The sequence below is a fragment of the Sardina pilchardus genome, chromosome 4, assembly GCF_963854185.1.
Source record: "Sardina pilchardus chromosome 4, fSarPil1.1, whole genome shotgun sequence".
Taxonomy (NCBI): Eukaryota; Metazoa; Chordata; class Actinopteri; order Clupeiformes; family Clupeidae; genus Sardina; species Sardina pilchardus.
In genome coordinates, this window is record NC_084997.1 from 29323882 (window position 1) to 29337397 (window position 13516).

General features: G+C 43.1%; 3 protein-coding genes across 3 annotated transcripts; all 3 read left to right on the forward strand.

Annotated features, from left to right (window-relative positions):
- The first annotated feature begins 1832 nt into the window (after nt 1-1832).
- LOC134078942 (putative leucine-rich repeat-containing protein DDB_G0290503) lies at nt 1833-3431 on the forward strand. The gene is made up of 2 exons (XM_062535107.1): nt 1833-3169; nt 3415-3431. The coding sequence occupies exons 1-2, from the start codon at nt 1870-1872 to the stop codon at nt 3429-3431; spliced, it is 1317 nt and encodes a 438-aa protein (XP_062391091.1). The 5' UTR covers nt 1833-1869.
- A 57-nt stretch (nt 3432-3488) lies between these two features.
- Nucleotides 3489-6223, forward strand: LOC134078792 (GTPase IMAP family member 8-like). The gene is made up of 2 exons (XM_062534943.1): nt 3489-3982; nt 4576-6223. Exons 1-2 carry the CDS (start codon nt 3517-3519, stop codon nt 5781-5783), a joined length of 1674 nt encoding a protein of 557 aa, XP_062390927.1. The 5' UTR covers nt 3489-3516; the 3' UTR covers nt 5784-6223.
- A 1839-nt stretch (nt 6224-8062) lies between these two features.
- tmem169b (transmembrane protein 169b) lies at nt 8063-11123 on the forward strand. The gene is made up of 3 exons (XM_062535108.1): nt 8063-8121; nt 8833-9274; nt 10497-11123. The coding sequence occupies exons 2-3, from the start codon at nt 8993-8995 to the stop codon at nt 11121-11123; spliced, it is 909 nt and encodes a 302-aa protein (XP_062391092.1). The 5' UTR covers nt 8063-8121; nt 8833-8992.
- Nucleotides 11124-13516: the final 2393 nt, after the last annotated feature.

A 13516-nucleotide genomic window follows, 5' to 3' on the forward strand; every position in this document is an offset into this window, starting at 1 on the left:
TACAAAGTGAAGCATGACAACACATGAATACTGCAAAAGCACCAATTTCCACTCCTTTCGTTCAAACGTTCTGAAACAAGGATGTTTTTTAATACGTCAAAATAACATTTGATAAATGAGCCTTACATTTTTCAAGAAGTGTGTACTGTAGATTTGAATACAATCTGGTTTGGTTCTTAATGGGAGCATTTACTGCCTGAACTGTGCTTTGTTAGCCGTGCTCGGAGTTTGGTGCTGGGCTTGTGGGTGCTCTAATTCTGCCCACTTAATCCGCACATCAACGCTTCGATCGAGAATTCTCTTCAAAATTCCACTGCTCCAAGCGGATTTGTCCATGCAGCCTTACAACACTGTTTACAGCCGTTGGAGTCACTGGACAATGTCATTTTACATAGCTAATTTAGATACACTTATGGGGTGGGTTAGCCTAGAAATCTAGACGCCCCTAGCGGTAGCAAATGTAATTTGGCTGGCGGGGCAGTCTAGCAACGCTCCGTAGAGCTAAGGAGCTGAGAAATGGAAAATAAAAGCGGGCCAATCACAGCGTGTATAGAGTCAGTGGGTGGGCTTAACATAATGGTGACTGACATGCGACCAGAAGTTGCGACGGTAACGCATCCTGTTATTTGAAAACAAGAAGATGATTCGTTTAGCGTTATCCTATTGCGTGGAGAGGGAAGGTTATGCATCCTGCTACTTGAAAACAAGAAGATGATTCGTTTAGCGTTATCCTATTGCGGGGAGGGAATTTGAAAGACAACTGTTTATCCCACCCCTCCGATTGAGCCCTGTTTACGGTGAGTGTCCAGACCCTACATCTTGATGTGGGTCTGGCTCGTCAGGCTAGGGGTGGGTACTTGGTTTGTATGAAAATGGTTTGTATAGAAATGTATATTAGGTGACACATATGGGCGGAAATAGGAGGTTTCCAATAATGCAGTGGTTCTCAAAGTGTAAGAAGAGAGATATGACAGGTGGGATGTGATGAATAGGAGAGAATAAGTTCATCTTTAATCACAAGCTCATACCCGTGGTTGGGTTAACACACATACACACGCACATGCATACGCACACACACACGCAGACTGTTTTATCAGTATTCTTATTGTATGTCCTTATGTAATGATTATGTTATGTAATGATGATTTCATGTCTGCCTCTATTTCTTTAGGAGGGATCATGGTCATCAGGCCTGGTAAGATTATGTGTTGCTACTGACTGTGCAGTGGAGTCACACATTCATTCATCATCATTTGTAATGAGCAGACATTTTTATATAGCTAAATGTGTTATCTTCCAGCTTCCCCCTCATGGTGGCAGGCAACTGACGAGTTAATGGAGAAACAGAGACAGCTGGAGGAGAACAAAATGAAGAAAATTAAGGATAAAGAAAAGCAACTAAACGAGAAGGACGCGGAAATAGAGGAGAGGAATCAAGAGATGGAGAAGATGAAACTGCAGCTAGAGGAGAAGAACAGAGAGATGAGTGAGACCAAACAACAGCTGGAAGAGAAGAACAGAGAGATGGGTGAGACCAAACAACAGCTAGAGGAGAAGAACAGAGAGATAATGGAGAAAGACAAACAATTAGAAGAAGGTAGTAGGATGCTTCAGGAGAAATACAAACAACTAAAAGACAAAGATGTGGAAATGGAGGACAGAAACAGACTCCTTAATGAGAGAGACAAACAGATAGAAGAGAGAGAAAACATAATAAAGGAGAAAGACAAGAAGATAGCGGAGAAAGACAACCAATTAGAGATGAAAGACAAGCTCCTGGAGGGAAAGGAGTCACAGATTAAAGATGGAGAAGATCATCTCAATAGGAAGATGCAACTTCTGGAGGAGAGCACAGAAAGATTGATAGAGATGGAGAATATACTAGAGGACAAGAATAAAGAGATGGAGGAGACAACACAACAACTAGAGGAGAAGAACAAAGAGATGGATGAGACAACACAACAACTAGAGGAGTGGCTGGAAGAGGTGGAGAGAATGACACAACAGCTAGAGGATAAGAACAGAGAGATGGATGAGACAAAACAACAGCTAGAGGAGAAGAACAGAGAGATAACTGAGAAAAACAAAAAACTAGAGGAGGACAATAGGATGCTTCAGGAGAATGACAAACAACTAACAGACAAAGATGTGGAAATGGAGGAGATGAACAGATGTCTTAATGAGAGAGACAAACAGATAGAAGAGAGAGAAAACATAATAAAGGAGAGAGACAAGAAGATAGTGGAGAAAGACAAACAATTAGAGATGAAAGACAAGCTCCTGGAGGGAAAGGAGTCACAGATTAAAGATGGAGAAGATAATTTCAAGGAGAAGATGCAACTTCTGGAGGAGAGCACAGAAAGACTGATGGAGATGGAGAAGATACTAGAGGACAAGAACAAAGAGATGGAGGAGACAACACAACAACTAGAGGAGAAGAACAAAGAGATGGAAGAGACAACACAACAACTAGAGGAGAGGCTGAAAGAGGTGGAGAGAATGACACAACATGTAGAGGAGACGAACAGAGAGATGGAGAAGACCAAACAACAACTAGAGGAGAAGAACAAAGGCATGGAGGAGACAAAACAACAACTAGAGGAAAGTGTGACACAACAGCTAGAAGAGAAGAACAGAGAGATGGAGAAGACAAAACAACGGTTAGAGGAGAAGGACAGAGAGATGGATGAGACCAAACAACAGCTAGAGGAGAAGAACAGAGAGATGGATGAGACACAACAACAGTTAGAAGAGAAGAACAGAGAGATAATGGAGAAAGACAAAAAACTAGAAGAAGGCAGTAGGATGCTTCAGGAGAAATACAAACAACTAAAAGACAAAGATGTGGAAATGGAGGACAGGAACAGACTCCTTAATGAGAGAGACAAACAGATAGAAGAGAGAGAAAACATAATAAAGGAGAGAGACAAGAAGATAGCAGAGAATGAGAAAAACTCACAGGAGAAAGACAAACAATTAGAGATGAAAGACAAACTCCTGGAGGGAAAGGAGTCACAGATTAAAGATGGAGAAAATAATCTCAAGGAGAAGATGCAACTTCTGGAGGAGAGCACAAAAAGACTGATGGAGATGAAGAAGATACTGGAGGACACGAACAAAGAGATGGAGGAGACAACACAACAACTAGAGGAGAAGAACAAAGAGATGGAGGAGACAACACAACAACTAGAGGAGAAGAAGGAGACAACACAACAACTAGAGGAGAGGCTGAAAGAGGTGGAGAGAATGACACAACAGCTAGAGGATAAGAACAGAGAGATGGAGAAGATAACACAACAGCTAGAGGATAGGAACAGAGGGACAACAGAGAAAAACAGAAAACTAGAAGAGGACAGTAGGATGCTTCAAGAGAACGAAAAACAACTAAAAGACAAAGATGTGGAAATTGAGGAGATGAACAGACATATTAATGAGAGAGACAAACAGATAGAAGAGAGAGAAAACATAATAAAGGTGAGAGACAAGAAGATAGCGGAGAAAGACAACCAATTACAGATGAAAGACAAGCTCCTGGAGGGAAAGGAGTCACAGATTAAAGATGGAGAAAATAATCTCAAGGAGAAGATGCAACTTCTGGAGGAGAGGACAGAAAGACTGATGGAGACGGAGAAGATGCTAGAGGACAAGAACAAAGAGATGGAGGAGACAACACAACAACTAGAGGAGAAGAACAAAGAGATGGAGGAGACAACACAACAACTAGAGGAGAAGAACAAAGAGATGGAGAAGATGAACCGACAACTTGATGAGAAGAATAAACTCCTCCAGGAAAGAGACACAGAATTGGAGAACATAACCAAACGAGAGAGGGAGAGAGAGAATTTACTGGAGAGCATGGCCAGTGAGTTGGAGACCAGTAAAAGACAAGTACAGGACCTGAGAACCCAACTGCAAGAGCAAGAGAAGGAGCTGGTGGAGAGAGAGAAACAGCTGGAGGTAGAAAGACAAAGATGTGGAGATGGTGAGTAAAAGACAACCGTTGCTGTGTGTATGCTACGCTGTGTATGTCTGTGTTTCTATGTTGGGCTCCCAGATCCAGGTCAATCGGTCATCTGGAGGAGAAGCAGTATGTTGCCTTCAGACTAACTCATCAGTGATCTTTTGGATTTGGAATTCGCCCTGCAGTTCAGGCTGGAAACCTGCACATCTATCTCTCCTGTTTGGCTGGGTTTCATCTTCCCCTCTCATCACTGATTGGCCTGCCATTTTTCTGCTGCCCTCGGCCACTGCTTTACCAGCAGGCAGAACTAGACAGCTAGCTAACACTGTTGTTTTGAACATTCATTCAAAGTACAGACACTGGTCTTTTTTCTTAAAACTGTAAAAGAATACAGAAGAAATACTTAGTTCCATATAAGTTACAGTACTATAAGTTCCACATTACATTATGTAACACAACACAGTCAGCTATGCTACCACGTAGCTTCAACAAACACAAATTGCTAGAAATTAGCATTTTAAAACATGACTCGTGACCAACAAGAGCTAGCAACAGTGTTAACAGTGCTATGATGTAACTGTGTGATGGCTTACCGTGACTGTGTGTATTCACAGTGGGAGGAAAGATTCCTGGTCCAGCCGCCCCTGTGTCTCCTGCTGTGTCTGAGCTGAGGCTTGTGCTGCTGGGGGGGAGCACAGCTGGGAAGAGGGCAGCAGGAAACAGCATCCTGGGCACACACTCACCTACACACACATCCACAGAGACCCAGCACAGTGAGAGCAGACAAGGAGAGGTGGCTGGGAGACGAGTGACCGTGGTGGACACTCCAGACTGGTTCTGCAGTGGACTTTCTGAGAAGGACATGAGACAAGACGTGGGGCTTTGCGTCCGTCTGTCTGCTCCAGGACCTCACGCCTTCCTCCTGGTGATTCCAGCAGAGCCGTCTGAAGGGGAAGAGAGGAAGATGCTGGAGAAAATGGAGGACATTTTTGGGGAGGACTGTTGGAGACACACACTGATCGTCTTCACCCATGCTAAGGGGCTGAGAGAGAGGAATGTGGAGGGATTGCTCCAGACAAGGAGCCAGGTGCTCCAGCAGTTAGTAGAGAAATGTGGAAACAGGTGTCACCTTCTCAACATTAAAGACAGACCTGATGACTCTGAGATAACACAGTTGCTAGAGAAAATAGAAGAAATGGTTTCAGGAAATAGAGAGACATTTTACAGTAGTGAGACCTACCAGATCGCAGAGAGACAACTCAGAGAGATAAAGAGAAGGATAGAGGAGAAATTGAGGGAATGTACGAAGAGGAAGGAGAAAGAGATAGAAAACCCAGAAAGGAAAATGAAGGGAGACATTCATGAAAGGGAAGAAAATATCCTTGCAATAGAGAGGAAAATAGCAGAGCTGGAGAAGGAACTAGAGAATGAAAATAATGAGGAGAAGAGGACAGAGTTGGAGAGACAGCTGAAGGAGGAGAAGGAGAAGAGGAGAGAGATGGATAGACTGAAAGAGGATCTTGAGAAAGAAAGAAGAGAGATGGAGGAGAGACACATAGAGGAGTTGGAGATGATGAGAGAGAGCTATGAGCAAGAGGCCTGGTCCGAAGCAGAAATATATCTCATGAAGATCATCCTGTCTGAACTACAGAAAAACATCAGCATCATCAAAAGTAAGATTGCGGGGGAGTTCAGGAGACAGATGGAGGAGAATAAAAGAGAGATAGAGAGACTGGTGGAGATTGTGCAGAGTCTCCATCATTTGGTGAAGGAGTTGGAGGAGAGCAAATTACAGACAGATGGTGAAGGACAGGGAGATTGAGAGAATGAGGTTGGATGTTTCAGAGCTACTATACAGGGCAGACTGAGAGAGGAGATGGAGATGAGGAGGGTAGGGGCTCAGAGTTCTGCTGCAATCCATTTGTCTCGTACACCCAGCCTACGAATGAGTTGCAACATGGCCGCCATGGACACCATAGCAGCTCTCTCATTAGGGCTGGACATTTATTTGTCTCGAACACGAGAACACGTCCGTCATTCTCCCTTGCTGGGTATAGTCAATGTGAATTAATGCCAGTGCTAGTGAGTTTTATAGTCAATCAGACGAAAGTATTACATGTTGAGATACATTATTAATTAATTAAGAAATGTTGAGAGTAGGAAGACCTCAAGGTGATTTTCCTGTCACAGCATGCAACCAAACGAGGTAATTCGTCTGTTTGTATTTTATTTTATATTATATATTATATTATATTATATTATATTATATTACTGCTAATAAGCTTACATGGGTTTATGTGTTTAATACTGTGTATTATTAGTTTTCACGGTTTGACTGGGAGAAAAGATTTCATTAAAACCAGTAAATGAAACCACTTGTGTCTGCCCGTCCATGAGTAATTTACAGTGAAAACTCGGACTGTTCTGGCTAACGCTACGGTCGTTGAAGGACTGGCAGATATGGCAGTCAAATAAGCCATAATATAATACAACAATAGACCACAACAGTCCCGCCCACTGCCGATTCTGGAACTAAACATTCCAACTGCCATAAAATTATAACCATCCATGGTAGATTTCAAACTAGCTATGACATGTGTAAGTGATTGTATATACAGTATGCTCCTACAGACTTTTGCCCCAAATACACTGCAACTTTTGGGGCAAATGTGGATGTGCAAATGTATTTTGCTTTTGCCCCAAAGGTTGCAGTGTATTTGGGGCAAAGGTCTTGAGGGCATGAGGCCAGGAAGTTGTGATGCACAGGATAGGGTTTGTGTACCTGTAATAAGGATTTGTGAACCCGTAGCCTCTATTTTGTGTTAACAAGGTATAAAAAAAAATATGTACAACTTCAACTTTACGGTTACACAGTTGTGACTTTAGTGTGCACATGCGAAATCTTCAGTTAAATGTGCTTGTGACTTTTGCACCAAATATACCTTCATACACCAAACGTCATGTGTTTTCCTAAAACACATCTCTTTCCGGTTGTCTGTACTGTTCACATTGCACTTTTCTGCTTTTTCTGGTTAGACACTAACTGCATTTCCTCTCTGTGCACAATGACAATGAATCTGATCTAATCTCTAATCTATACTGTGGTCTCAGTTCATGAACACTGGCCTATAGAAAAAATGTTTAAAAAAAAAGAAAAAAGAATGCCCTCTACAGTCTATAATAATGTATGTGATGATGATTCATAATCAGTTACCATAATGTAACGTCGGTAAGCCAAGATTTGACCTTTGGTATGTGTGCCTTAGCCTCAAAAAGGTTGAGAACTTCTGCTCGAAGGCTTCTTGAAAAAGTAGTTTGCATGCCATCTCATAATTCAAAGTATCTAGAGAATCAAGTGATTTTGTTGTGAAGACAACCAATGTTGGGCAGCATGCAATGGCAGACAAGAATATCATCAAGAGGCGATCACTAGGCCTACTGCACAATGTGAAGGTTGACAAAGATTTCATCTGCATGTGTGAGGGACTCGTACAAACAATACTGTGGAAAGGGGCGATCCCTAGTGGAATTTTGGATGCAGTGCATGTTTCCAGATAACCTTTAATCTATCTATTTCTAAAAGCCTCCTTATGTTAAATTTCAATTAACCTCACTAACACCCTGGTTCAGATCTTCTAGGCTGTATGCATTTATACATGTACATGTTTTCTTTTATTATTCTAAAGATGGCTTTTTTAATTATTAGTATGGGCCAGGCCCTGCACATAAATTACAACGAATTCACCGTCATAAAATTAAAACAGGCTTTATATGCTCGCGTCTGTAAATAGACCTCATTCTTCTGCAGGGCCAACTTAAAACCTTCGAGACATAAAATATGCAAGTGACAGCTTGCTAAAGGCCTTCATTGTGCACTTCCACCGGGCTCGAGAGAGGGGGCTTCTAACCTCGTTTTGGATTACACCGAATTTAAATGGCCGGTCCATATCCTTGTCTGATTGGATAGGACAGAGGTTGGGGAATTAATGGGCGGGGGAAATGACATTCTGGGCAATGGGCAGTGAATGAGCGCATCTGTATGGCGGCTGTTTGTGGGACACGCGTCAGAGCAGGCTGCATTTTGGAATAAAACAATCAGGCTCGCAATTGACATGCTATTATAGTCAACGAACCGTTTTTTTGCACAGATTGAAAATAAGGTAAGCATCCGATATAGGCTACGTTCGGTGTGTGATGTTTCTGTGCAGATAGAGCCGGCAAACAGCGATGGGGTGGATGGGTGTGATTTAAAGATCAGCTGGTGAAGGAGACAGTCCCACCGTTAATCTCTCCGCTTCGGGTAGCTAACTCCGCAAACAATACATGGCTACAATCGCAAGAACTGAATTTATATTACGCTCTTGAAAACGTTGATTGTTTATATTTCCCCCCCTCGTCTCATCCACTCACTGTAACGACCAAATAGCTGGGGTTTTGTTCGCTAGAAGAAGACGGAAAAGGGTGTCGGCAAATAACAATGCATGGTATTGCCTTGTTCAGTCATTGTCACAATGTGGGGGTTCCCATAATAGCCACAAATGAAATTAGCAATGCATTCATTTGTAATGTGGACATAATAAACGATTGTATAACTAATCTAGGCCTATAGGTAGAACTATCATGACGATATATTTACAAATAGCAAAATGTACAGTTTATGCGAAAATGGGTCATTAATAAATGCGTCTTTATGGAGGAAAGTGCCGATTCAAGTATTTTCAAACATGTAATAACTATATAATTGCGAGTCTGGGATTAGGATTTAATCAATGGTGTAACCCACTTTAAATCCTGCAGCCTTTCATTTTTCATAAGAAAAACCAATGGTTGTTTACACTTGGCTATTTACATGGCCATTCACTGTCTTCCAGGTTTATGAACAAGTTTGCCATGCGTGAAACCAAAAATCCACTGTAGCCTGAAGACACCATTCTCCCAAGTAGACTGAAACAGCAGAGTGACAACAACAGACCCCCAACACTACCAGACCCACACACACTCCTCCAGAGGTGTGAACAGGCCGAGGCAGGGATGGAGCAGGATGGTCAGCCGGGGTCGGAGAGCCCCAACCTGGCCTCCCTCCGCTCGGAGGCATCCGTGAGCCAGGCGGACGACGTGGAGCCCACCTCCACCAGCTCGGCCGTCAACAAGAGGAGGAAGAAGAGGAGGAAGGAGCCGCGTCCCGAGTCCATCATCGTGTACCGCTCGGACGCCGACAGAGTGCTGGACGAGGAGCAGGGGGGAGAGGAGGAGAGGGACAGGGCCTCCGAGGAGGGGGCCAAGTTTCTGACCACGCCCACAGGTGAAGGTGAGGTCCTCTTTTCTGTCCTCCTGTACAGAACAGAACAGCATGACAAAACATTCCCTTCTACATAGGCTACTGTCTGTTCCCCTTAGCCTAATAACAGAACTACAGAACACTCCCAGGCTTGCCCTCAAACACAATGATGAGTGACCGATGTGCAGTTGGGTTTGCTGTTAAATTGCGCTTGAAGAATTGAATACAGTCCAGTTGAGCTGAGACAATGGTGCGGTTTTTAAAAAGAAATGCTCAGCTAGTAGTCCTGACTGTCTATTTAGCAGCCTATATTATCACTGCAAACAGATATGCACAGTCTATTTTTTTTTCAATTTATTTACTACTGCACAGTTGAGTTGCGCTTTCTCCATCTCCTCTGTTTTCCTCTATGTAATTGACCCCTTCTCAGTCGAAAGTGTTAACAGCATGAATAAATTAGTAGCCAATTTTCCCACATTCAGTACCCAAAGGTAAGAAGATATAATACACACACACACACACACACACGTCTTCAGGTGAAAGCTGACTTATCACTATATCACCTATTTATTTTTGCTATGTCAAACAATATGGTAATTTTCACTGTCATGGCACCCTTCCTCGATGCACCTGTGTGTGTGTGTATGCTACCTTTTTTCCTTTGAGTGTGATATGTGTTTGTGTGTGCTACCTTCTTCTCTTTGAGTGTGTGTGTGCATGCTACCTTCTTCCCTTTGAGTGTCTGTGTGTGTGTGCTACCTTCTTCCCTTTGAGTGCGTGCGTGTGTGTGTGTGTGTCTGTGCTACATTCCTCCCTTTGAGAGTGTGTGTGTGTGTGTGTGTGTGTGTGTGTATGTGTGTGTTACCTTCTTCCCTTTGGGCATTGGATGTGGCAACAAAGACTGGGAAGACGCATCCTTTCAACTACTAACTTGAAAACTTGCGGTTTGCTGGGTGGAGACTGCCCCTAGACAGCCGCTATGTGACCCTGATGTGTGTGTGAGTGTGTGTGTGTGTGTGTGTGTGTGTGTGTGTGTGTGTGTGTTACCTTCCTCCCTTTGCTATGTGATCCTGATGTGTGTGTGTGTGTGTGTGTGTGTGTGTGTGTGTTACCTTCCTCCCTTTGCTATGTGATCCTGATGTGTGTGTGTGTGTGTGTGTGTGTGTGTGTGTGTTACCTTCCTCCCTTTGCTATGTGATCCTGATGTGTGTGTGTGTGTGTGTAAGTACTAACTTTTTCCCCGTGTGTTCTGCAGAGTGGAGCCTGCCTCCAGACAGCCGCTACGTGACACTGACGGGCACCATCACGCGCGGCAAGAAGAAGGGTCAGATGGTGGACATCCACGTGACGCTGTCGGAGAAGAAGCTCCGCGACCTGGCCAAGTCCAAGGAGCGGCTGGACGCCGAGTGCGAGCGGGACGGGCGCTCGCGGCGCTCCTGCGGCCTGGGCGTGGGCCAGGGCCCGCACGTGGTCCTGTGGAGCCTGTCGTGCGCGCCCGTGGTCTTCCTCCTCTCCTTCATCACCTCCTTCTACTACGGCACGCTCACCTGGTACAACGTCTTCCTGGTGTACAACGAGGAGCGGACGTTCTGGCACAAGATCACCGTCTGCCCGTTCCTCATCATCTTCTACCCCATGCTCATCATGGCCGTGTCGGTGTCGCTGGCCGTCTACTCGGCCGTGGTGCAGGTGTCGTGGGCCTTCGGCGAGTGGTGGCAGGCCGTGCGGGACCTGGAGAAGGGCTTCTGCGGCTGGGTGTGCGGGAAGATGGGCCTGGAGGACTGCTCGCCCTACAGCATCGTGGAGCTGCTCGACTCGGACACGTTCGTCGGCGGCCTCCAGGGGAAAGCTCCCGGGGAGAACCTGCAGACGTCCTCCGTCTAAGCTGCGGCGCGAGTTTTAAAGGTGCACTTCATGATTCTAAAGCTTTTTTTTTTTTCTTCTTGTTTTTTTGTAAGTCACCAAAACTTCTCCTCACGGTCGTCTAGATCTCTGGTCTGTGTGCGCACTCAAACAAGCTCAGGACCAAGCCAGAGCGGGCGGCTTTCGTTCACACATTCGTTCACCAGAATCAAGGATATTAATTTTAAATTTTGTAATTGTAATTGTACATTTTCAGAAACAGAAATAACTCTGCTTTTGCACCATAAACGCTGGACACCAACTTCGGCAATCAATCCATCAATGTATTTCTGATTTATACCTATAACTCCTCATTAACACCCATCTCTGGGTGTTAATGGAACAAAAAACAACAAACCATCACCTAATGTGAAGACGATCACATGGATATGAGCCCCTTCCGAGGTCGAGGATGTTAAACGGACGGGAGGACGGGTACTATACAGGATTAAGACAAAGAAAGCCATTTTTACTGCCACTGTGCAAGACAATTCCTAACAAAACAAATGTTTGCTTTTTTTCTATGATGTGAAATAGTAACATAGTTAACACTGCATGGTCAAGTATGCTCTATAACGGCCAATTTAAAGAACAGTTATTAAAGTGAATGGATGTCCTCCTATTAAAAGTTGGGGGGTATGAACTAGGGTTTTTTCTGTTATGAAACAATAGATGATCTGTATGAGTTTGAGCAACGGTTGTGATGTATAAGCTTATGATGTGAGGACTAACGCAAGCCTGTAAGACAGTGTCTTTATTTTTCTAAATCACTACGTTTCTTTGTTGTTCCACTATGCTGAAATGACACCATAAGCATGCATGTGCTACTTCTCAGATCAGATGCAGTAAAACATATGGGATCTCTCTATGGCAACAGCTCATGACGGGGCATCACAAGTGCATACTATTATACATCAGTGATGTCCATCCTGTTTAAATATGAATGATTATGGGATGTTTAGATTCCTGATGGCAGTCTGCGGGGCAGGTTTGTTTGTGATTTCTTTTAATGTTGCATTTTATTTAATTATATTATTGTGGTGGACCTGACGTGACTTCACATGGCTAACAACACTCTAAATATGTGTGTTTTGCATTAACACTTTGTGAGCCAAAATGGTTATTTATTTGATTTCTACAACGCGTGCAGTATTGGCACAAATTATACAGTGCACTGTCTTTTCTAAATGTCGATTTGTGTAGAGATTAAACAGGATACCACAATTCTCAACAGACAGGGATTTCTATTGATTCTATTGAGTATTGGAGGGCAGTAAACCTAACCACATACTATGGTTACCCAGGCTGGTTACCCAGGCTGATGTACTCAAAGGGGAAAAAAAAGGATTTTAAAGCTATTTCATGCAATTCAAACAAGACATTTCCCAAAGATAGGCAAAGCTATTTCTGGTAAATGTATCTATTTAATGTTTTATTTGACCTGGTTGAGATCAGAGATTGATATTGAGATCTTCAGATCATAGGCCTCAGAGTGACACATTTGTATGAACTGTACCGTTTCATTTTTAACTGTATTTTTAAAACTTTTATATATTTATTTTATTTATTTTTACAAATGCTAATTATTTATCAAAGTAAGTTAAACACAAATATGATGACCATTTACAAGATTTACAAAAGACTTTTGAACAGGAGCAGCTGGGTGTATGAAGACCTCGTAATATATTGACCTATTCAGAATCTGCCCTCTTGTTGTTTCAATTTTGTGGGCATTGAGATGCTTTTACAGTTTTTTAAGCAAATCTTTGTAATATGAAATTCTGAGTATGAGATCTCGACAGTCTATCAGAATAATAATATGCATATTTTCTGTCATACACAAAATTGTGAAATTGTTCATAAGGTACAATATGTTTTCAAGTTCATTCTTTTAGTATTTTTACTCACTGATGTACACATATACAGGGCACTCAATGTGTGACAATAAAATCCTGTTCATCTCCATCTGTTGTTGAATGAAATTGACATTAGTCAGCCCTCTGTCGGGTGTCTGTTTGCATTTGACTTGGTAAATGACATTCAGATACACCTTTGTGCATGTTTACAACCTTTTGCTGATCAGTAAAACAGATGAATTTGGTTTATTGTTACACTCCACTTGGGATGAGCAATGCAGTGAATTAAGATGGGACTTGACACACGCTCAACGAGACAGATGGCTCACAGTAGGTAGCACCCCTTTTGGAGATTAAACTTCATGTTGTTTGGGGGCTGAGCAATCTCAGTGGATTTGCTCATGGAAAATTTGATTAGGATGCACCTTTGGGTAGCCTACATATGTGCATCCTATTGTAAGCTTACCCCCTAGGGTGTGTGGGGAGCTGCTAAGCCTTGGGTTGAAAATGCCTTCAATC